This window comes from Capra hircus, chromosome 19, assembly GCF_001704415.2.
Source record: "Capra hircus breed San Clemente chromosome 19, ASM170441v1, whole genome shotgun sequence".
Taxonomy (NCBI): domain Eukaryota; kingdom Metazoa; phylum Chordata; class Mammalia; order Artiodactyla; family Bovidae; genus Capra; species Capra hircus.
Window position 1 is genome coordinate 27,021,360 of NC_030826.1, and position 23,049 is coordinate 27,044,408.

Consider the following 23,049-nt stretch of genomic DNA (forward strand, 5'->3'; position numbering starts at 1 on the left):
AGGGATCAGAAAACATCCCATTTAACAAGCAGACAGGCCTTCCAACAAAACAAAGGGATCTTCTATAGAGACAAGGTGTGTATCAGCAAAAGAAAAGAAAGAATTGATTCAGGCAAGGTCACCTGGTCACCTTCCCTTTGGGGTGAGGAAGGGCTGGGGTCTTATCCAGCCGACTACCTCCTCACTAGGGTGGATCAGGGAAATTCCAGACTAATTGGTTTAAATCGCTGCTGCTAAGAGGCTGAAACTTCCATTAGCTCGGGTGTGGTGTTTTGGTCATGCTACAGGTGGCTCCGCACAAGGGACTCCATCTGGGGTCGATTTAAAGCGACCTCTGTGACCTCCTTGTAGCTCCTCACTGAGCTCAGGTAACCCCTATTATTTGCATAAGTGGCTCGTGAGTTTCCAGAGAGGTCCATTTGGGGAACACACTTGGGGTGGGGGTGGGGGCACACAGTTCCCGGCGCACAGTTCTAGAAGCTTGCTCTCCTCAGGTGCAGGATGCTGGGGTTTAAATCAACTACCAACGGATTTGCTACAAGAAGTGGAAACCCAGCCTGCACTAATGCCAGACCTCAGCTCTTTCCGTTACTTGCAGGAGGAGGATGTCTTTAGGTGCGGCTGCTAAAATCCGAATGTGCCTTGGCTTCTGTGTTGACTGAGGGAATAATAAGATCAGCCACATGTGGCCTTGTCACCTTGGCCTGCAGGCCTAATTTAGCAATCTCTCTCGGGGAGGAGTAGACCCGCCGCACTTGCGGCGGTGTTCCCGCCCCGCCACCGGCACCCAGGCTGCCGTGGAGTTTCTGCTGTTTCAACCCTCGCTCCCCTCTCTCCCTCCGGCCGGCCGCCCGCGTGGAGAGCTCAGCCGCACACCCCAGCTCGCCCGCTGCGCACTCACACACACATCGCCACGCTTTTCCGAGCTCGGGAGGTGCGTGCCTCCGGCCGGGACCCGCTCTGCCCTCTGCAAGCCGAGCGGCGCGCGCCCCGGTCCGTGCGCTGCGCTCGGCCCAGCTCGGAGTTTAATCACCAACAGTGTCCGGTTTCCTGTCCTCATCCCCCACTCCACCCCCGCCAACCCTGCTCCCGCCCCGTTTCCCTGGCCCCTCCCTCTCCCCGGCCAGATCCGCCCGCCGGCTCCCCCTCCCCCGATCCCTTGGGTCCAGGGATGGGGGGCCGGTGAGGCAGGCACAGCCCCCGCCCCATGGCCACCCGTCGGATCCAGAGGCGGAGGGAGCGCCGGGGGGAGCCGGGCACCGCCCTGCTGGCCCCGCTCGTGCTGGGCCTGGGCCTGGTGCTGGCCTGCCTCGGCCTCCTGCTGGCCGTGGTCAGCCTGGGGAGCCGGGCATCGCTGTTTGCCCAGGTGAGGCCCGGCTGCACACCCCTCCCTGGGACTGTGCCGAACATCTGATGGGGCCGGTGGGCAGGCGGGGAAAGGGGCCAGGAAGGTGGGTGGAGGGTGAGATGTCAGGTGGAGAAGGACAAGGTAGCTGCCTCCTTCCCAGCAGGAGCCTTCCCAGAGGGACCTGGTGGCAGAGGAAGACCCGGACCCGCTGGTGAGTGGGGGGTGGGTGCTGGCTACCTGGTTGCTGGGCATGGGAAGTGTGTGCCCTGCTTGTGCCAGCCATGTGTGTGGGGTGTGTGTGCATCAGCCCTCTAATGCCTGGGTTCATGAGAGTGACAACTGTGTGTAAGGGGTTTGTGCCCCCTTGGTGTCAACCAAGTACCAAGTGTTTACTGGCCATGGGGGGCGTGGGAGTGTGAGATGCAGGAGCCTGCTATGGAAGAGGGATGCTGGCTGTGTGTGCAGGGTGTGTACTCATTTTGCACACTGACTGGGTGTGGGCGTGTGTGTGATGTACCAATTGCTGGTTGAGGGGAGCGGACTAGGGGGATGTGGCTGGTCTTGGGGAGAGGGGTGAGGGCTGATCCCTGACCCCAAGAACTTGCCTCCCGGTGGCCTCGGCTGCTCTTGGCTGAGGGACTCGGTCCTCTTGCGACTGGGCCTCTCGTGACGGGCCCCTGGTCGGTCTTAGTTTGTGTCTCCTGGAGTCCCTGGTGAGATCCTGGTTTAGCTGTGCCCTTAACGCTCTTAGGACCTGAACCCCCAGCCCGAGGAAAGCCAGGATGCTGTTCCTTTCCTGAAACTGGTTCGGCCTCGCAGAAATGGTGAGCAGCCCTTTATCCCAACCATCGGTTCAGTTCAGTTCAGTCGCTCAGTCGTGTCCGACTCTTTGCGACCCCGTGAATAGCAGCACGCCAGGCCTCCCTGTCCATCACGAACTCCCGTAGTTCACTCAGACTCACGTCCATCGAGTAATCATAATATCATGGAGGCTTCTGGACTCACTATCGGTTTTGTTCATCATAAAAGCCCTGTGAAGCAGGCAGAGTAAAACCCATTATCCTTGCTTATGGGTAGAGAAACTGACGCACAGAGTAAAAGGGGGGTTCGGAGTCACAGAGACTCAAACCTAGAATTCTGACCCTCCCTCGGAAGGTCCTTCCATTGCATAGACCTGCTTCTCACTCAGACCCCACCCTGAATATGAAGGCGGGTGGCCAGGAGTTAGGAGAGCTCCTGAGGTCCTGATGAAGAAGAGGTAGGGGAATCAGAGGCCCGAACCCCCAAAAGCAAAGACTTATGACTGGGGTGACCCTGTGACCATGTATCCAGGCTTGCAGGCTTACACCTGTGGGCTCAATGTGATGATTAATAATCCCCTTTGTGCTCAGAAGCATCCCACTTCGGATGATAAATTATCAGTGGCTATACCTGTGGAGGAAGATAAGGCCTGAGGTTCTGAGACCAGGAGACTGAACAAAAATAAGGATGCCAGGGTACTGGGGGGAACGGGGCTGAGAGAGTAGCTCCTGGCCACCCACCCCCAGACATGGGGACTGCTTGGCCCATCTGTCTTTCCTTGATCCTCAGCATCTAAAGGCCAGAAACCACGGGCGCGCAGAGCAGTTGCAGCCCACTATGAAGGTGGGTGATGGGGAGCCATGCCCAGGGAGAAGGGGTGGCTGGGCGCAGGGCAGGGCTCACCACCCCTTACCTGTGTCTTACAGTTCACCCACGACCAGGACAAGACGGAGCACAGGCAGGTGAGGCCCCGCCCCGCCTCTGAGCTCTTCTCTTACCCTCACAGCCCTGGCCTTCTGGACAAGGGACCCCCTCCAAAGACTTGATTCCCACCCACATCCCCACCTTCAACATCAGAAACTCCAAAAGCCAGTTCAAAATGCTTAGGGCTCGCTTCTCTTGGCTCCCAAAACTGGACTTTCTCCATGACTCAAACATGGGACCCCAGGGAGACCCCTTCCCCTTTCAGAGACCAGGCAGATCCCCCCCCCCCAGCAAACCACCAGCTGGGCTTTTCTTTCAGCCCTCGCTCATCTCCAAGAAGCATCTTTGATTTTTTTCCCTCTTCTTTCCCTTCCATATTCCAAGAGTTTTTGTGCTCTTATCATTTTTCTCTAAATATTTCCACTCTGATATTCTTTTCCATCCCTATCCCACCCCTACCTAGGCACCATGACCTCAGAACCTCAAACTCAGTCTCCAGCTCCTTCCCCATTCTAGACTTTCCCCACCCCTACTGTGTCCCACCTGTGTTGCCAAGTTCAGCCTCCTTAAGCCTGTCTCCCATTCTTCTATTGCTTTTCTGCTTGGCTTTCAGCCTCTCCACGCTCTGGTCTCAACCTCTCTTCCTGGCACATTCTTATGCCCTCTCCACACTTGTTGGCTGACACCCCCTCCCCACCAATGTGCTTCTTCTGGACTTTGGACATACTGTTCGTTCACCTGGAATTCCCTTCCATGTGACAGGCCAGGAGGCAAGATACGAGAGTGTCTTAGTCTAGGGTTGGCAGCTGAGATGGAGAGAAGTAAATGGATTCAGTGTGTAGATTGAAGAGAAGGACTTGGTAGAGCAGGATAAGGCAGGGGGAAGGAATGACTTCTAGATTTTTAACTTGGGCATCTTTGAGAATAATGGTGTCTTTTATTAAAGGGGTGTTAACCAGGGAGGAAATAGGTTGGGGGGGCATGTAAATTAATAATTGAATTTGAGAGCTAATAATAACTAAGTGGATAAATAATAATAAACAAGTGAGTTTCACAAATAGTTAGCTGGACTTGGTGAGTGGCTCAGGCCTGGGCAGGGTGTGTAGAGTCAGAAGTCGTCACCAGACGGATGGTATTTAAAGCTACAGGACTGGATGAGACACCCACGAGGGAAGTGGGCCCCATAAGGAAAGCCCTGAGGCTCTTGGAGCAGAGTAGGAGGATCCAGCAGAGACTGAGAAGCAGCCGGAGAGAGGGGAAGAAACCCAGGGAGGGCAGTGTCTTGGAGTCTCAGAAGACATAGTTTCAAGAAGGAGGATGTGGCTGTCTATGTTGAATGCAGCTGAGTGGTCACATGAGATGAGAACAGAGAAATGACTGCTGCATTTAGTAACATTCAAAGCCAACTGGTGACCTTGACAAGGGCGGTGGCTGGTGTGGTTACGTTGGAAGCCAGTGTGGATGGGTTAAGAGAAAATCGGAAATAGGAATCAGAGACAATGACAACCTTCTCCAGAAGTTTCTCTGTGACAGGACCAGAGAAATGGGCCAGGAGGTAGAGAAGGATGTGAGTCCAGGAAAAGTTCAGTCCTTAAGAAATACTGCCTAAATCATAGCTACCTATTCAGTGTTTAATCTCATCTAATCCTTGAAAGAGTCCTAAAAGGAAGATAATCCAGCCATCTCTTTTTTACAGATAGAGATGACCGGAACCTGTCCAGGTCATGATGATGCTAAGAGGTGGGGCCAGGATTTGAATCCAGCTAGCTGTGCTTGTGTTCCAGACATGGCGTGAGAGGCGATTCCCAGTGCAGGGATGGGGGAACCTGCAGGCAGCATTCAAGAAGGTGGGAGGGGGTGGACTCCAGAAGGAAGAAGGGGATGGGATGTGTCATCTCATCTCCATAAGAGGGTCAGAGGTGATCACGAGAACAAGTCGGTTTGTGGTTTGGGTGGGAGGACAAAAGGTAGCCCTTACCTGATGCCTTTGGGGTCCTCTGGAGATTGAGGGAGATGGGCAGAAGGGACAGTGAAAAGTAAGCCTAGCAGGGAAAAAAGGGTGATTGCCGGGCAGTAAAGAACGAAATTTAGTGATACCATGGTCTCAGGCACACCATGCCCTTAGCCACAATGAGCTCAAACTAGTTCCCTAGCCAGGAATGCCCTTTCTCCTTCTTCCCCCTACTCTTCATGCCTCAGGCCAGCCTTCCTCCCTTCTCTCTGCACCATTATTTCAGCAGTTACCCAGACATTTACTCATTCATTGACTCAGCACACATGAGCTGAGATGCTACTGTTTGTATGCACCCAGCTAGGTGCCCACACTGAGTAATATCCAGACCTATTTGCAAGGAACTGCTGTCTAGGAGAGGAGGCAAGCATATAAATTTGTAAATTACAATGTGATATGACAAGAATAATAATGAAAGTAGCAAGAGACACATGGCCAGTACAGAGGAAGACAACTTTACAATGGAGTCAGGGACTCTTTCCCAAGGAGGCATGGGCTCTTACCCAAGTGTGAGTATAAGACAGACAGAGGGGCAGGGCCACTTGTACAAAAGCCCAGAATTTGCCAAGAGTCTGATGAGGCTGGAGGACGGGGAGCAAGCGGCTCGATGTGGTGGAGGAGACAGATCCAGACGAGCAGGATGGGGTGAGGCTGGAGAAGCATATGGAGCCAGGTCACAGTTGGAGTCTGGAGGTTCTTCTGAAGTCAAAGCAGAAGAGTCTCACGTCTGCATTTGAGAAACATCATTCTGTGCCTCTGTGTAGTGTGGCGAGTAAACTGGAGCAGGCAGTTTACTCCCGGTGGAAACAGGGAGCCTAAAGAGGAAGGAGCCTGAACAGAGTCCCAGAGAGAAATGGCTGAGTCCACACACACAGGGGAGGGAGACAGCTACTTAGGTGGCAGGCTTGCTACAACTGGTGATCAGTGGATAAAGCTGGTGAAGGAGAGAGAGGCTTGGGTGCTTGATAAGAGGTAGAACCAGGAGCCCAGTGTGGAATGCAGTCAAGCAAATTTGGGGTTGGGGGGCAGGCTCAGTTTTGGTCTAGGTGAGTTTGCAGTGGGGAGCATGGGGAGGTTACTCTAATGGCAGGCAGGTAGCAGTGTCAGGCGGGGCAGGCATGGGCAGAGCTGGAGACTCAGATTGGAGTCTTGTGAAATAAAAGCCAAGGCAACCCATAGGTAGGGATGAAAATGCCCTGTGAGCATTATGTTCCTGAGAAAGGAACCAGGAGAGCGCCCCGGGGCAGGCAGAAGATGGGGGTGCCGGGAAGGAAGCTTCCCAGGCTACCGAGATGAGGTGCCGGAAGCCCCGGAGAGCAGCCTGTGGACCCAAACAAGAGACAGCTGCCCCTACAGCCTCTTCCTCCTCTGTTTTCTTCCCACCAGCATGTGCTTGGTGTCTGCTCAGAGCAGGCCCAGCTGCAGGGCCTGAGGTGCGGTAACCAGACCAGTTCCCCTGCTCCTTGGGGGAGGCAGCCCCCAAACTATCACAGAAGGAAATAAAGATGATTTCTGTCCTTGGGGACTGCTATGAGAGAGATGCGGTGAGTGGAGAGTTTAACGGAGACTAGCTATTAATATTTCAGACCGGGAGGCCTGGGGAGGTCACTCAGAGCAACCAGACTGACTGAAGGGAGGGAGGAATCCTAGGGGGAGGGAAGAGCAGTAAAAACCCTGTGGAAACAGTGAGCTTGGTGCCTGGCAGGAACAGAAAGTGGGCCTGAGGGCCTGGAGTCTTGTGACTTGGAGGAATGTGTGAGATTAGATCTGAGAGGTAAACAGGGGTGGCTCATGGAGGGCTGGGAAGTCACTTGAGACCCTGCTTTGTCATTTGATTCTTTGTCTTCTTTACAACTTGCAATTACCTTTACTCTAGTTTTGTTGTTGCTAACGGCTTTATTGAGATATGATTCACATACTATACAATTCACCTTTTTAAAATGTACAGTTAAGCTTTTAGTATAGTCACAGAATTGTATGACCATCACTACAGTAATTTTAGAGAGTTTTCATGACCTCAAAAAGAAACCCTGTACGCTTCACCCACCACACTGTATTTCCCTGATCTCCTCCAGCCCTAAGCAACTGCTAATCTACTTTTTGTCTCTATGTATTTGTTTATTTGGAAATTTCATGTGCATGCGTGTTCAGTCACTTAGTCATGTCTGACTCCCTGCGACCCCATGGACTGCAGCCCTCCAGGCTCCTCTGTCCATGAGATTCTCCAGGCAAGAATACTGGAGTGGGTTGCCATTTCCAACTCCAGGGGATCTTCCAGACCCAGGGATCGAACCCCCATCTCTTGAGTCTCCTTCATGGGCATGCACATTCTTTACCATTGCGCCACCTGGATATTCATAGAACATGTGATCCTTTGTGACTAGCTTCTTTCACTTAGCATAGCGTTTTCTTGTTTCCTCCACATTGTAGCCTGCATTAGTACTCCATTTCTTTTTATCCCATTGTATGGACGTAACACGATTTTCCTTATCCATTCATTAATGGATGGAGGTTTGGGTACCATCTTATTAGTTTTTTTTTTTTTTATCTTTTTCCCTTTTGATTATCTTTAATTTTAATAACCCAAGGAATATATGATTCAAGTAACGCATCCATACCTTCTCCAAGTAAAAGAGCAAATGGTGCAGGCACAACCTATAAAAGCCCCCATGCTTCTCGAGTCCTACTCCTCTCTCCAGAAGCAGCTGGTGAGAACTTGCCGTCTATCATTCTAGTCCTCTATGTCGGGTTTCTTACCCTAACTTCCTATCACACTCCCAGCTCCCTAGGCCGCGGCTCTTCCCTTCCCCTGGGCCTCCTAGATATCTTCTGGGTAAAGTGGGCCCAGAGGTTTATAAACTCAGTGTCTCATCAGCCAGTGTGAGAAAGTTCTCTAGAGGGATTTCCCCTGTCTCTGAACACCCACATTCAGGTGTGGACGGGACGGTGAGTGGCTGGGAGGAGGCCAAAATCAACAGCTCCAACCCCCTGCGCTATGACTGCCAGACCGGGCAATTTATGGTCACCCGGGCTGGGCTGTACTACCTGTACTGTCAGGTAAGCCCCACCTGGCTCCACGGGTAAAGCCGGAACTGAAGGAGAAGGGTTGGGCTTCGGGGTTGGGGGCAAGTTAAAGGTGGGGAGGGGGAGCGTGGGGTTTGGGCTGAGAGGAGCCTTGGGCCTCTCAGGACACCTGAGATGAAGCCGAGGGCCAGCAGACCCTGAACTCTGCCCCTCCCCTGCCTCCCCAGGTGCACTTTGATGAGGGGAAGGCTGTCTACCTGAAGCTGGACTTGCTGGTGGATGACACGCTGGCCCTGCGCTGCCTGGAGGAATTCTCGGCCACTGCGGCCAGTTCCCCTGGGCCCCAGCTCCGTCTCTGCCAGGTGTCAGGGCTCTTGCGCCTGCGGCGAGGGTCCTCCCTGCGGATCCGCACCCTCCCCCAGACCCAACTCAAGGCTGCCCCCTTCCTCACCTACTTTGGACTCTTCCAAGTTCACTGAAGGGCCCCGGTTTCCAGGTGGCTTCTCCCCACGGCCGCTCTCTGAGCACCCCTGTCCCCTCTGTCCCACCCTGAGCTGCTCCTCCCCCAGACCTGCCTCTACCCCCGGAAGGCTGCCAGGGCTCACGTGATGTCCATGCCACTCAAATATTCCCAGCCTCGCTGACAGCTCTCCCCACCTCCAGCTCTCCACCTCACTAGCTCCCCAGCCCCATTTATCTCCTGACTCCCCAACCCTGGCTGCAGCCCCCCAGGACACTGTGTTTACTGTACTCTGGGTGATGATGGGTCGTCCATACCCCCTCTTCAGCCACTAAGAGGGGCCAGATGCCAGAGAGACTGGGACTAGGCCAGGAGTTCCCGAATGTGAGGGGTCAGAGACCAGGACAGGCTCCTCCCCTGATAATTCCCTGTGGATTTTTAAAACAGATATTATTTTTATTATTATTGGGACTAAATGTTGATAAGTGGATATTAAAGAGAATATGTCATGGTTGCTGTCTTTATTGGGGCTTAGGGGATATCCTCAGGGTAGCTGAGGGCCAATGGAAGGTGGGGGTCTGGGAGGTGGGGGGTGGGGGAAGACGGTCACCTGGAATTCCAGGACGACATCCAGGCTTGGGCATGGAGACCTACGTGCCTTGAAGCCCCAGGCAGGAGAAGAGAATCAAAAGGCAAACTGCCAGGGGAAAAAAAAAATCAATTCTCTGCCCAAGGTCCAGCAGAAGTGGCCTGATTTACCTAGGAGGCGGGCTTCCTCCTGTGGGGAATCCCTGGGCTGGGAGGGCAGCGGCCCTTCCTGTTGGCAGCCTGGGCACCTGCAGCAGGTGCTGGCACCAGTCTGAGCTGGTATTTGGCACAGGGGGGGGGAAGCGGGGGGTGGGCAGGGAAGCAGGCGCGACGTGGGGGCTCAGGGTCAGGAAGTGGGACACTAGGGCCCAGGGACATGGGAAGCTGCGCCCCAGGGTCCAGGCAGGAGTCCTACAGTGGTGGGGCTCTCTGGCTGTCTCTTTCTCATTTGTCCAGAGCCTTATGTAAGAGCGTTTCTGGGGAAACAGGAAGTCCCGCTTGCCAAGTTCAGCAGAGAGTAGTGCAGGCCTTCTTCCAACACACCCGGCCTGGCCTTAACCCCGGAACTCAGCCAGTTCCTTGCTTCCCCGACCCTGGTTCTCCTCCCCACTAACCCCCTCTCCTCCCCTCCTCGCCCACCTTCAGTCACGGTGAACAGACTGCCCCGGAGATCTCACCTGTGCCAAGGCGCGAGGGTCTTCCACTCTCCACCCTTGACCCTCGGTGCTGCCCAGCATGTCTCTCCATCCCGGCTCCTGGCACCATGCCCCAGAGCCAGCCAACCTTCCCTCCCCCACTTCTGGGGCCGCCCCGGGGTTCCTGCGCTCTGGCCGCTCCTCCTGGGTGTCACTGGGAGCCCTGTCCTTCCTAGAGAGACTAACACCAAATTCTCCTGAGGCTGGAGGAGGTGAGGGGTCTCGGGATAGTGCTGGCCCCGCAGCAGGGTGCCAAGAGCACCAGCAGTGCCCCAGCTTGCTTCCCGCCTCCCTTCTTTTTATTCTCAAGTTCCTTTTTATTCCTCCCTTGCGTAACGCCCTTCTTCCCTTCTGCACCACTGCCTGCACCCCCACTCTCCCCGTCACCTCCTTGCCATCCCACTCCTGAGACCACAGCTGTTGGCAGGGTCCCCAGCTCATGCCTGCCTCATCTCCTTCCTTCCTAAGCCCCAAAGGGCCCCAGGGAGACATGGGGGGACCCGTCCGAGAGCCAGCACTCTCAGTTGCCCTCTGGTTGAGTTGGGGGGCGGCTCTGGGGGCTGTGGCTTGTGCCATGGTTCTGCTGACCCAACAAACCGAGCTGCAGACCTTAAGGAGAGAGGTGAGCCGGCTGCAGAGGAACGGAGGGCCCTCCGAGAAGCGGGAAGGGAATCCATGGCTGAATCTCCAGGAGCAGGTGAGTGAGGGGAGAAGCATGTCTGGCAGAAAAGGATGCGTGGCAGGGTGGTCTCCGGGTTTCTCAGTTCTAGCAGCTTGGTCGGCAAAGTTTGGAATGAGTGCAAGAGAGGGTCCCAGGGTTTGGAGGTCAAGGGAGCAAGCATTCCAGGAAAGGAAATTGTTAAAGATTAATGCTTTTCATACCTAACAGATTCTGGAGGAGAGCCAGTACCCAGACTCAGGTTGCTGGGGAAAGGTGCAGGAGAGATGTGAGGCATTCCTGGGGCAGGTGGGAGGTGGGGGTTGGGGGCGGGGAAAGGCTTTCCTGGGACCCTTGCATCTTAGCCTAACCCTGACCCTCTTTCCACAAGCAGAGCCCTGATGGCACAGAAGGCCGGGAGAATGGGGAGAGATCCCGGAGAAGGAGAGCAGTGCTCACCCGTAAACAGAAGAGTGAGGCCTCCGGGGTGCAGCAGGGGTGGGAGGTGATCCACAGCAGGGGGATCTGGAGACCGCAACCCTGAGCCAGGGCGAGGGCGGAGGGCTGACAGTCGTGCACAACTGCTGAGATCTCCTCCCTCTCTCCCCAGAGAAGCGCTCAGTTCTGCATCTTGTTCCCATTAACATCACCTCCAAGGGTGAGCACTATTTCCAATCATGGCTTTGGGGTCGGGGGCAAGATCTAGGAAGTGTGGGACTGGCACATCAGCCAAAGAGAACCTTAGAGAATAAGTGTCTGAGTGTGCACAGAAATCCTCACTGCCACATTCTTTGCCTCCAGAGGACTCTGATGTGACAGAGGTGATGTGGCAACCAGCTCTCCAGCATGGGCGAGGCTTGGAGGCCCAAGGATATGTTGTTCGAGTCTGGGATGCTGGAGTTTATCTGCTGTACAGCCAGGTAACCCCAAATATCCTCTGAGCCTCACCTGAGGGCCTGGAGGTCTGTTTTCCCAAAGCCTTGTACCCCAGCACTGAGGTTTAACCCCTATTCATACCCCACTTAGAGGGCCCATCTTCATTCCTTGGCTCCTTTGTCAGGGCTCCTGAGGCTGCCCGGACCGGAGCCACGCCAGCTCACTTTATTCAGCATCCCCTCCCTTCCCTGTCAGGTCCTGTTTCATGATGAGACTTTCACCATGGGTCAGATGGTATCTCGGGAGGGACAAGGAAGGCAAGAGACTCTATTCCGATGCATACAAAGCATGCCCTCCAACCCTGACTGGGCCTACAACAGCTGCTACAGTGCAGGTGAGAGGTGGGTGGGCGGTGCAGGGTGGTTATGAGGGGAGCAGATCCCTGACCTGGGGCAACAGTAGGGGAGCTATGGCAGGGGCTTGGAAGCTGGGGTGTAGAGGCGGAGGTGAGGAATGGACAGAATGCGGTAGTCCTTACAGGAGACAAACATAAGGTTGAGCTGCATAAGGGAGGGGAAACATCAGATTATTTGTATGGCTGTGCTTCACTGAGCATCTGTTTTCTCCCCTTTCTCAGGTGTCTTCCATTTACACCACGGGGATATCTTGAGTGTTATAATCCCTCGGGCAAGGGCCAAACTTAGCCTCTCTCCACATGGAACCTTCCTGGGGCTTGTGAAACTGTGACTGTGTTGTAAAAGGTGGTTCTGAGCTTGGAAGACCAGGGTGGGTACACTTTGGAGATGGCCAAGAGCTGATTAGACAAAGGACAGGGAATAGTCAGGAACAGAGGCCTGCCTCTGCCCCCAGGTTTGACAGCTCATGACTCTCCCTTGTTCCCACCCTCACCCCCAGGACTTTGAATTCACGGATATTAAAGAGGTAGAATAGCTTCTTCTTATTCTCCAGCCCCAAATTCTTGAGGGAGTCGGGTAGGGGTGGGGGTGGGAAATGCCAGGCTTTGTCTAGACTTCCTTTGGGTCCCACTGGACTGCTTCCAGAACAGCACCACCATCTAGCGGCGGTTTGAGACAACCATCCTGTCCGTTGGCAAATGTCCACGAGTTCTTCCTCCGCTCAAACTCCTGGTTCTTTACACCACACCTCTCTTTAGGTACCCTCTGCCTCTCCACCCACAAGAAGCCCCATCCTCACTTCGCTCTCTATCTACTGGACTCCAGTTTCCATCACTATCTCCAGAGGTGTTAATTGTTAGGCGCCGGTCTGCAGAGGGTGCCTGATGACGACGGTCCCCTTTCAACCACACCTTACTCTTCAGGTCCCAAGTTTTGCTTTCACTCTGTCCACTATCGTGACCCGGCAGGCCGGGTCGCCTTGGCTAAATCATACGCCCCAGTCCTGATCCTGACTCACTTCTCTGATCTCTCCTTTCTGCGCAAGCCCTGCCCAAAATTTAAAAATAAAGAATAAATAAGACCTTGGATCCATTTCCCCCACTGCTGTGCCTCAGCCCCGTCCACGCACCTCCCAGCCCACGGACCTCCCAGCCCTCTTCCGACGCGCTTCACTGCACCCACGTGTCAGGGCCCCCAGTTCAGGCCCCGGGGTGCCTGGAACACCAGGTTACACCGCGCGGGGGCGGAGGGCGGAAGATCGGCACGGGACACGCAGGCGCAAAAGAACTAATGGAAGGGCTGCCAGGCGCAGCTCGGGTTCAGCGGGTGTGCGCAGGCGCAGCCCTGAGTGGCGCTCGTGGGCGGGGCGGTCCCGTGGCGTCTGCGCTCTCGGGTAGGCGGGGCTAGGCGCGTGGTGGCCCCGCCGGCGCTGTTCGCCGGGTGTGACGCACTAATTGTGCGCCACCGCGGCCGGTGGGCCTGGGGCTCGAGGGAGGGGAAGGAGGAGGGGGAGGTGGTGGAGGTGGAGGCTGAAGCAGAGCAAGAGGCGGCCGCGGCGGGGCGGCGCGGCGCGCGGCCCAGAAGCGTTGGAATCCTGAATTGAGACGGCTGCGCCTGAAGACAGCAGAAGTCGTGGGGCCGCCGCCGCCGGAGAGATGAGCCGGGAAGCCTGAGGCCGGAGACGCCCGCCCTCGGGCCTGTCCGCCCGGCTTCCCCGCTCTGGGTGAGGACGCTCCCTCCCCTCCCCCCAGCTCTGCCACGGCCTCTCCCATTTCTGGACCCCATTCCCACCTAATGGGGGCCCAGGAGGCCCTCGAAGAGGCTTTATAAGGCCCTTGCACGCGGAGTCTCCCGAGCCTGTAGGACCACACCGGTGCTGGGACGCATTCGGGTCCCCAGGACGGAGCAGGAAGGGGGCTGGGCCAACCTGGCTCGGCTGAGTTCCGTCTCAGCGCGCCTTGACTCGGCTCCTTAAGCGCCATCCGGTTCTCTTTCAGTTTCCTCTGAAATCCTTCCCTTCTCATTAGATTCTATGACCTGAACCGTAGCCCTCGTATCCCCATTCCCTCCTGAGACGACCCGAACGTGCCCACACACCCCATTCATTCCGCGGTGATGGAGAACTCTCTTCTCACTCTCGTTTACGGATTCCCGGCGGAAGTTGTGTTCTCACATATCTCTGTACCATGTCAGTATTCCCGTACTGAGCCATTTCCCTTATTAGCTCTCAATTAGGATATCCCTTGTGCCAATAGACTTGTGTTAATGCTCAGTCGTGTCCGACTCTTTGCTATGGACTGTAGCCCGCCAGGCTCCTCTGTTCATGGAATTCTCCCGGCAAAAGAATACTGGAGTGGGTTGCCATTTCCTTCTCCAGGAAATTTCCTGACTCAGGAATAGAACCTAGGTCTCCTGCATTGTAGGCGGATTCTTTACCGTCTGAGCTACCAGGGAAGCCCCTGGTGGTATTAAAGTAGAGAAGTGGAGCCTGCAAATACTAGGCTTGATGTGGGGATCTGAGAAATAAGAGCCCTGAGGCCTGCTGCTTAGCCATTCTTCCTTGCCTCTAGCTGGTCAGGAGAGAGATGGTGGCACAGACTCTAAAGGGCAGCTTGTGGACCATGTTAACTATAAGGAAGATCTGAAGTTAGGAGTGGGCAGAGGAGGGGCTGGGGAGGGCTAAGATCCTGGGAGAGCAGGAGTCTCTTGCTGTGTTAAGACCTGGGTCTAAGGAAAGGAGTCCTGGTTTAGAAAAGCCAGTCATGTCTGCTTGAAATCTCTCTTTTCAGTGGTTTGTGTTTGATTGCAGAAGACGCATGTTGAGAAAGAGAGGCGGGATCTGGGGTGTAGGATGTTTGGATTCTGACACTCCAACTTTTGTTTTCCAGGCTATTGGAAGATGAAAGAGACTATACAAGGGACTGGGTCTTGGGGGCCTGAGCCTCCTGGACCCGGCATAGCCCCAGCTTTTTCAAGTCCCAGGCGGGAGCGTCTTCGTTGGCCCCCACCCCCCAAACCCCGACTCAAATCAGGTGGAGGGTTTGGGCCAGACCCTGGGTCAGGGACCACAGTGCCAACCAGACGCCTCCCTGTCCCTCGGCCCTCTTTTGATGCCTCAGCTAGTGAAGAGGAGGAGGAAGAAGAGGACGACGAAGATGAAGATGAGGAGGAGGAAGTGGCAGCTTGGAGGCTGCCCCCCAGATGGGGTCAGCTGGGAGCTTCCCAGAGGCCTCGCCCTCCCCGCCCTACTCATCGGAAAACCTGTTCACAGCGCCGTCGCAGAGCTATGAGAGCCTTCCGGATGCTGCTCTACTCAAAAAGCACCTCGCTGACATTCCACTGGAAGCTTTGGGGGCGCCACCGGGGCCGGCGGCGGAACCTCGCACACCCCAAGAACCATCTTTCACCCCGGGAAGGGGCTGTGACACCACAGGTGCCATCCCCCTGCTGTCGTTTTGACTCCCCCCGGGGACCACCTCCACCCCGGCTGAGTCTGTTAGGTGCTCTCATGGCTGAGGATGGGGTGAGAGGGTCTCCACCAGTGCCCTCTGGGGCCCCCATGGAGGAAGATGGATTAAGGTGGACTCCAAAGTCTCCTCTGGGCCCTGACTCTGGTAAGGTGGGAATGGGGCAGAGGAGAGGGTGGAAAGGGCTAAGATCCTGGGAGACCAGCAGTCTCTTGCTGTGATAAGAGCTGGGTCTAAGGAAAGTAGGAGGGCAGAGAGAGAGATTGCAGAACAGTTGTGCAATGTTTTAAGCCCCACTCGGAGCAGGAACTAAGTCTGGGAAGAGAGTCAAGGCTGGGAAACAGGATTCCTAAGTAGGTGCCCTGTGCATAGATGAGAGAGGGAATCATGGTTTAGAAAAGCCAATCATATCTGCTTGAACACTCTCTTCATTTGGCCTCTGAGGGTAAGTGCCCCCCTGCATGTACATCTCATTCTTAGAGTGGTGGGATGGATCTCTCTGGGTAGAGGAGTACATCACCTGGACAGTTGTATGTGACATTCTCACTCAGAATGTTTCTCTTTTGGAGAACCCCAACTAAACAACATCAGGCTCTGTCTTTATTAATTATTTGAGTATTTATTGAGTCTTTGCTGTATGCCAGGTACTATGCTAGTATGCTAGGCATTATGAGAAATAGCTTTGAAATTTACATCTCTCTGAATCCTAATGTTCTCTTGCTCTCCTTCTGTTTTTGAGTACAGGCATACCTCATTCCATTGCGCTTCACTTTATTATACTCCAGAGACATTGCATTTTTTACAAATTGAAGGTCTGTGGCAACACTGAGTAGAGCAAGTCTTATCAGTGCCATTTTTCCAACAGTATTTGCTTAGTAGCATGTCTGTGTCACGTTTTGGTTAATTCTTGAAATATTTCATTGCCTCCACCCCTGAAAAGATTACTGCTCACTGAAGGCTCAGAAGATAGCATTTTTAGCAATGAAGTTTTTAAAAATATTTTTATTTTATTGGAATATAGTTGATTTACAGTGTTGTGTTAGTTTCAGGTGTACAGCAAAGTGATTCAGTTATACATATATTCATTCTTTTTTAGATTCTTATGCAGGTTATCAGAGAACGTTGAGTAGAATACCCTGTGCTATATATACTAAGTCCTATATTATATATAGTAGTGTGTATATGTTCATCCCAAGCTCCTGATTTATCATTCCCCTCCACATTTCTCCTTTGGTAACTATAAGTTTGTTTTCAATATTTCTATAAGTTGGTTTCTGATTTGTAAATAAGTTCATTTTATCTTTTTTTAAAAATCAGGTTCCACATACGCATGATAGCGGTTTGTGTCTTTCTGACATCACTTAGTATGATAATCTCTAGGTCTATCCATGTTGCTGCAAATGGGAGTTTTTTTCATTCTTTATTTTATGGCTGAGTAACATGCCAGCGTTTACATAGGCCGCGTCATCTTTATCCATTCATCCGTTGATGAACGTTTAGATTGTTTCCATGTCTTGGCTGTTGTAAATAGTGCTGCAGTGAACATCAGGGTGCAGGTATCTTCAGATTAGGGTTTTCTCCAGATGTATGCCCAGGAGTGGGATTGCTGGGTCACCCGGTAGTTGCTGTTTTTAGTTAAGGAACCTCCATACTGTTCTCTGTAGTGATTTTACCACCTTATATTCCCACCAACAGTGTAGGAGGGTTCCCTTTTCTCCACACCCTCTCCAACCTTGTTTTAGACTTTTTTCTTTTTAAGAAGGCAGAGGTGGTTTATTTATTTTTTGACTGTGCTGGGTCTTTGTTGCTGTGCATGGGCTTTCTCTAGTTGTCAAGAGTGGGGGGCTCTTCGTTGTGGTGGCTTCTCTTGTTGCAGAGCACAGGGTCTAGACACACGGGCTTAGTTGCTCTATGTCATGTGGACTCTTCTCTGACCAGGGATCACGTTGGCAGGTGGATTCTTATCCACTGTACTACCAGGGAAGTCCTCGTTTGTAGACTTTTTGATGGTGGCCATTCTGACCAGTGTGAGGTGATACCTCATTGTAGTTTTGATGTGCATTTCTCTGATGATTAGTGATGTTGAGCATCTTTTCATGTGTAATAAAGTGTTTTTCAATTAGCTTTTTAAGATATAATGTTGCACACTTAATAAATTATAGTATAGTAAAGGTAAGTTTTATATGCACCAGGAAACCCCAAAATTTGTGTGACTCCGCTTATTACAATATTTGCTTTATTGTAGTGGTCTGGAAGCAAACCCGCAATATCTCTGAGGTATGCCTGTAATAACTCTTCCTCTCTGTCCCTTATAACCTCTTGAACATAATTGTCTCATGCTTTAGGGTTTTCATTCTTTAGTGTTTGTACTGGTAGATTTTGTTTCAGTTCCTCCTTCTCGTGGTCTTATAATTTGCGTGCCTCATTTACTCTTCCCATTGTTCTTTGATCCGAGTGAGTTTCTTGCCTCCATCCTATTTCCCCTGCGCTGCAGGTCTCCTCTCTTGTACTCTGCCGAATGGCTTTGGGGGACCACTTGGGCCAGAAGGAGAGCGAAGTCTGGCACCCCCTGATGCCAGCATCCTCATCAGCAATGTGTGCAGCATCGGGGACCACGTGGCCCAGGAGCTTTTTCAGGGCTCAGATGTGGGCACTGCAGAAGAGGCCGAGCGGCCTGGGGAGAAAGCTGGCCAGCACAGCCCTCTGCGGGAGGAGCATGTCACCTGTGTGCAGAGTAAGGAGCCCTCCAGGATCTCGTCTTTCCTCTTAGCTGACTGTGAGATTGGAATCTGGAGTCTCACTTTTCTCTCCTCCCTCCACTCAGGCATCTTGGATGAATTCCTTCAGACTTACGGCAGCCTCATCCCCCTCAGCACAGATGAGGTAGTGGAGAAACTAGAGGACATTTTCCAGCAGGAGTTCTCTGCACCTTCCAGGTGAGGCATGAAAGAGATGCCCTTTGGAAGAGGGCTGGGACCTGAGAGATGGGGAGAGAATGCTGCTGCCTTTTCTCCCATAGGGATGTAGTCGGGGAGGAGGAGGAAGCTAGAACTGAAGGGGAGGAATCTGCAGACAAGGTGCCAAGCCCCCGTGAGCCACCCGGGAGGGCCTTTACCTGGGACCCTGAAATACCACGTGGGCCTAAGTATTCCTGTGCTTCTTACAGGGGAGTGTGCCTTTAGCAAGTCCTCAAAAGGACCCATGACCCAAAGAAAAAGTTTTAGATTCTTATTCTAGGCAGTAGAAGGTACTCTGTGCCCAAGCCACCGCCCCCACCCCAATCTCTTGCATGACTCAACCCTTGGCCTACCCAGGAAGGGCCTGGTGCTGCAGTTGATCCAGTCATACCAGCGGATGCCAGGCAATGCCATGGTGAGGGGCTTCCGAGTCACCTATAAGCGGCATGTGCTGACCATGGATGACCTGGGGACTTTGTATGGACAGAACTGGCTCAATGACCAGGTAAGGAGGTGTGGAGAAACAGGCCCAAGAGGGGGTTTGGGGAACAACGTGTTTGGGGCCCTCTCTGTGGGGAAGCCCTGTACCCATGCCACACCCTCCGTGGCAAGTGGCCTCCCATCTTCTCCTCAGGTGATGAACATGTACGGAGACCTGGTCATGGACACAGTCCCTGAAAAGGTAGGCCTAACCAGATACTTCAGTCCCTGGAAAAACTTTGGAAGTTTTAAGCAGCTTTTTCAGTCTCTTTCATGTCTTCCATTTTACATAAAGAGGGTCTTTCTTTCTGGGGAGAGGTAGTAGAAGGTAATTTGTTAAATTCAAATTTGTAATCTTGGTCCTGAACTTTTCAATTCTAATCCTTTCCCCTAGTCTGTAGTGTTTTTCCTCAATGGCTAACCCCACAAATCAGGGTGGGAAGTTATAAGATGAGGTTGAAAACAGTTTGTGCTTTTTCCCTTTAGTAACTTGGACTGGAGTTTGTGGAAACCAGTCCTTAGAGCTGTGATGAATTGGAATGGGCGGCGGGGGGAGGACACGTGGCGGGAGGGCCTGCGGTCTGTTGATTCCACCTGGCTCTTTTGTATCATTGGCACAGGTGCATTTCTTCAACAGTTTCTTCTATGATAAACTCCGTACCAAAGGTTATGATGGGGTGAAAAGGTGGACCAAAAACGTGAGTTACGAATTCACATCTTATGTAACACCTTGCCTCTAAAGAAGAGTTCTGTTTCCTATGAATCCTTTCCCCAACCCTGTTCATTCAGACTTTCAAGTATTTATTAAATGTCTTTTGTGTGCCAGGTACTGTTCTGGGCATTAAGAATACAGTATTAAATAAGGAAAACTTATTGCCTTTTAGGGGTGAGAATCAATAAGCCAGTTAAAGTACAGCTGGTGATAATTTGCTGTAAACAACAGTAATGTTGGTAGCATGGGGCTGGGTACTTTAGATAGGGTGGTTTGGGAAGGCTTCTCTTAGCTGATACTTGAGTGAGGAGGAGCCAACCCTGTGCACATCTGGGCAAGGGTACACTAAGCAAAGGGAACACCAGGAACATGGGACACAGAGCAAGAAAGAACATTTGAGGATCAGAGGGCCTGTGTGGCTGCCTGTGTGGTTGGAGCAGAGTGAGCAAAGGAAAAACCATAGAAAATTTGGTCAGAGAGTAGATCATGTGAGGTGTGGAGGGCAGGTCAACCAGGGTAGATTTTATTCTTTGTGGTCTAAGAAGCCATTGAAGAGCGTCAAGCAATCTGGGAAATGACTTATGTTTTAAACTCCTGTTTGGTGATAGAGGGAAAGCGGGCAAGAGTGGAAGCAGGCAGACTAAACAGAGTAGCTGAGAAGTCCTGATGAGAAACTTGGACCAGAGTGGTCAATGTGGAAATATTGATAGAAGTAGTTTTATTTAGGGTAGCTCTTGCAGGTAGAACCAATAGGACTTTCTGATGGATTGGACATGAGAGATGAGGAAAACATAGCAATCAAGGATGATGCCTAGGTTTTTGGCCTAAGTTACTGGGGAATATAATTAAGGCGGAGGGCAGAAGGTTTGGTGGGGTGGGAAAGAGTTCTTTTCTCCATTCCGATTAGTTTACCTGTCCTCCAATTCAAAGGCCAGGAAATTTCTATAGTGAGGTAGGGCCATTGCCTCTAGCATTTCTTAATTCCTGTTTCCCTGTAGAGGTGGGGTAAAGTGCATCGGAAAGAACTTGGCTTTCTCTATGCCTGTGTTTAAATTCCACCTCTGTCATCTCTTACTTCTCTCACCTTGAGCAAGTTGCTTCACTTTTCCAAACCAGTTTCCTCATCAGAACTTTGTTTCAGAATTGTTGTGTTAACTGACTGAGCATCTGTTAGGTGCCATGCATTGTTCTTAGTGTATTGTGGGTATCATTGTTCTTAGTGTATTGTGGATATTAATTAGTTCAATCTGTGTAACAAACAGGTGAGGGTAGATACTGTTATTTTCAGTCTTACAGAAAAAGGAATTGAGGTATAGAGTTACTAAGTAACTTGCTTGGGTCATAAGCTAGTACATGGAGGAGCTGAGTTTGAACCCTGAGAGTCTGGCTCCAGGATCTTGAACCTACTAAGCACTTGTACCTTTAATGTGTAAAAAGTACCTGGCCTATCCTGGGCCCTCCAGTGTGTGTTCTGTACCACCTCCTCTGTCTTGCTTTCCTCCTTAAGCCCAAGAATCCAGACATCCAGATGCTGGGCCTTGCTTCACGGTCCAGGGGCTGGGTGTTGAGTTCTTCCACTTAGCTCCTTGCCTGCTCCTCCTTTAGAACTCTCATAACAATTAGCAGGATTCCTGTGCTGTCTTACCTGACCTCCATCCCTGCCTCCTTAGGTGGACATCTTCAATAAAGAGCTCCTGCTAATCCCCATCCACCTGGAGGTGCATTGGTCCCTCATCTCTGTTGACGTGAGGCGGCGCACCATCACCTATTTTGACTCGCAGCGCACCCTGAACCGCCGCTGCCCTAAGGTTTGAGAGGGAAGGGAAAGATGGGCAGAATGTGGGGAGGAGATCCAGTGGCAAGGCATTTCAGGCAGAAGGTTGGGTTTTGGGTCTCTGATGAGCAACCTGGGCTTGGTGCCTGTGACCAGCACAGCTTGGGTTCAGTTGGGAAATGAAGAGGCTCACTTCCTCCTTTCCTCCATCTACACAGCATATTGCCAAGTATCTGCAGGCAGAGGCAGTGAAGAAAGACCGGCTGGATTTCCACCAGGGCTGGAAAGGTTACTTCAAAATGGTAAGTTGCTAGAGGAGGTTTAAGCAGGGTTGGGGTGGTAGGGGGTGTGGTAGGATGCAGAAGTTGAAGCTATACCCTTAGGGTCTCCAGGAGAAGGGCTTACCTTCTTTTTATTCTCCAGAATGTGGCCAGGCAGAATAATGACAGTGACTGTGGCGCCTTTGTGTTGCAGGTAAGCAGATACTAGGTGGGTTAAAGAGAGTTGGGAGGGAAGGGGAAGCTGTTCAGCCTCCCTCATTTGACTTAGAACCGCTTACGCAGCGGGAGTAACCCTACGTGTTAGAATGCAGAAACCCTGATTTCATTGGTCCTCTCTTGGCTTCTCTATACCTTGTTGGGATGGGATCCTTGGGCTCTGGCCCTGATACAGCTGCCTCTGATCCCCAGTGCAAAGTGTTTTTGTTAAACACTTGATATTTTATGTACCAAATAGGAACCTTGGCTTTACAGTCAGATTTTTTTGAACCCCAGCCTATGGGACCTTGGTTTTGTTTGTTTGTGAAATGGGAATATTTTTGGAAAGATCCAGTGAGAGGTGTATCAGAAGAAATACGTAGCACAGGTCCTACTGGGTAGCGGGGAGGTGGGGCGTGCTCAGTAGGTGGTTCTCATGGCCTGCTTTGTTAACCCCAGTATTGCAAGCACCTGGCCCTGTCTCAGCCATTCAGCTTCACTCAGCAGGACATGCCCAAACTTCGTCGGCAGATCTACAAGGAGCTGTGTCACTGCAAACTCACTGTGTGAGCCTCGTTATCCCAGGCCTCAAGCCCCTTCGTTAATGGGCAGGGGAACATGGGAGACCCTTCCCAAGAAACTCAAGTTCCTTTTGTCTTTAGCCTCTTTCCACCCAGTTCCCTTTGGTTTTTCATATTTAAATGTTTTGATTTCTGTATTTTTTTTTTTCCTTTGAGAGAATACTTGTTGATTTCTGATGTTCAAGGGGTGGACATGGAAAATCCCCTATTTCCCGCTGTCTGCAAGGGAGTATGGCCTTGTGGCCTGGGTGGGGCAGTCATCTCCCTTCCATGTGCAGGGGCGGGGGTGGGGGGCAGAAAAATCTAGGGGTGGTGGGCGGGCAATGGGATTACTGCCTGCCAAATCGTCAAACATTTTTTATATATATATATAAATGCCACGGTCCTCCTCTGTCAATAAAGGATCCTTTGGAGATACATAGTGGTGGTCTTCCTTAAGGGGCCTCAACCTAGTGGATATGCTCTCAGGCTTTCCTCCAGCCAGTGCTGTTAGCTTCCCCTTATGGGATTTAAGACTCCTGGGGCGAGCTTTCCATCCGTGGCTCAGACAGCACCACCACCATGCCGTCCACAAAAAGAATCCCCCAGTGGGGGGCGCCAAGCTGCAAGTACGGAGGGTTGGTAAGCCTCAAAAATAAGGGAGCTTGAGAGGTGCTAAAGTTGGGGTAACAGCACACTTAAGGGGGCCGGCAGTATTTCTGACAGCAACCCCAGATGCTAGTAAACTCATAAATCAGTTTACTCCACCCGTTCTTCCAGCCCAGGAACCCTCCTAGCCGCTGGGGTATGGTTCTTGATTCC

The 23,049-nt window shown here is 52.3% G+C and overlaps 3 protein-coding genes across 7 annotated transcripts; all 3 read left to right on the forward strand.

The window, feature by feature from the left end:
- Positions 1,002–9,079, forward strand: TNFSF12 (tumor necrosis factor superfamily member 12). Of its 2 annotated transcripts, none has more exons than XM_018064586.1 (7): positions 1,002–1,366; positions 1,512–1,559; positions 2,100–2,172; positions 2,939–2,992; positions 3,076–3,111; positions 8,017–8,141; positions 8,336–9,079. In XM_018064586.1, the coding sequence occupies exons 1-7, from the start codon at positions 1,208–1,210 to the stop codon at positions 8,585–8,587; spliced, it is 747 nt and encodes a 248-aa protein (XP_017920075.1). In that variant the 5' UTR covers positions 1,002–1,207; the 3' UTR covers positions 8,588–9,079. The 2 variants fall into 2 exon arrangements, with proteins under 2 accessions (XP_017920075.1, XP_017920074.1); XM_018064585.1 differs by having other exon boundaries at positions 1,096–1,366; positions 1,509–1,559.
- On the forward strand, positions 9,260–12,889 carry TNFSF13 (tumor necrosis factor superfamily member 13). Of its 3 annotated transcripts, XM_018063566.1 has the most exons (8): positions 9,260–10,548; positions 10,741–10,785; positions 10,904–10,982; positions 11,120–11,167; positions 11,311–11,429; positions 11,641–11,779; positions 12,023–12,171; positions 12,560–12,889. In XM_018063566.1, exons 1-7 carry the CDS (start codon positions 10,291–10,293, stop codon positions 12,130–12,132), a joined length of 798 nt encoding a protein of 265 aa, XP_017919055.1. In that variant the 5' UTR covers positions 9,260–10,290; the 3' UTR covers positions 12,133–12,171; positions 12,560–12,889.
- On the forward strand, positions 13,258–22,665 carry SENP3 (SUMO1/sentrin/SMT3 specific peptidase 3). Of its 2 annotated transcripts, none has more exons than XM_018064587.1 (11): positions 13,258–13,524; positions 14,690–15,415; positions 17,763–18,002; positions 18,093–18,204; positions 18,583–18,730; positions 18,860–18,907; positions 19,326–19,403; positions 21,088–21,225; positions 21,410–21,493; positions 21,615–21,665; positions 22,127–22,665. In XM_018064587.1, exons 2-11 carry the CDS (start codon positions 14,701–14,703, stop codon positions 22,235–22,237), a joined length of 1,725 nt encoding a protein of 574 aa, XP_017920076.1. In that variant the 5' UTR covers positions 13,258–13,524; positions 14,690–14,700; the 3' UTR covers positions 22,238–22,665. The 2 variants fall into 2 exon arrangements, with proteins under 2 accessions (XP_017920076.1, XP_005693571.1); XM_005693514.3 differs by lacking the exon at positions 13,258–13,524 and adding an exon at positions 13,534–13,989.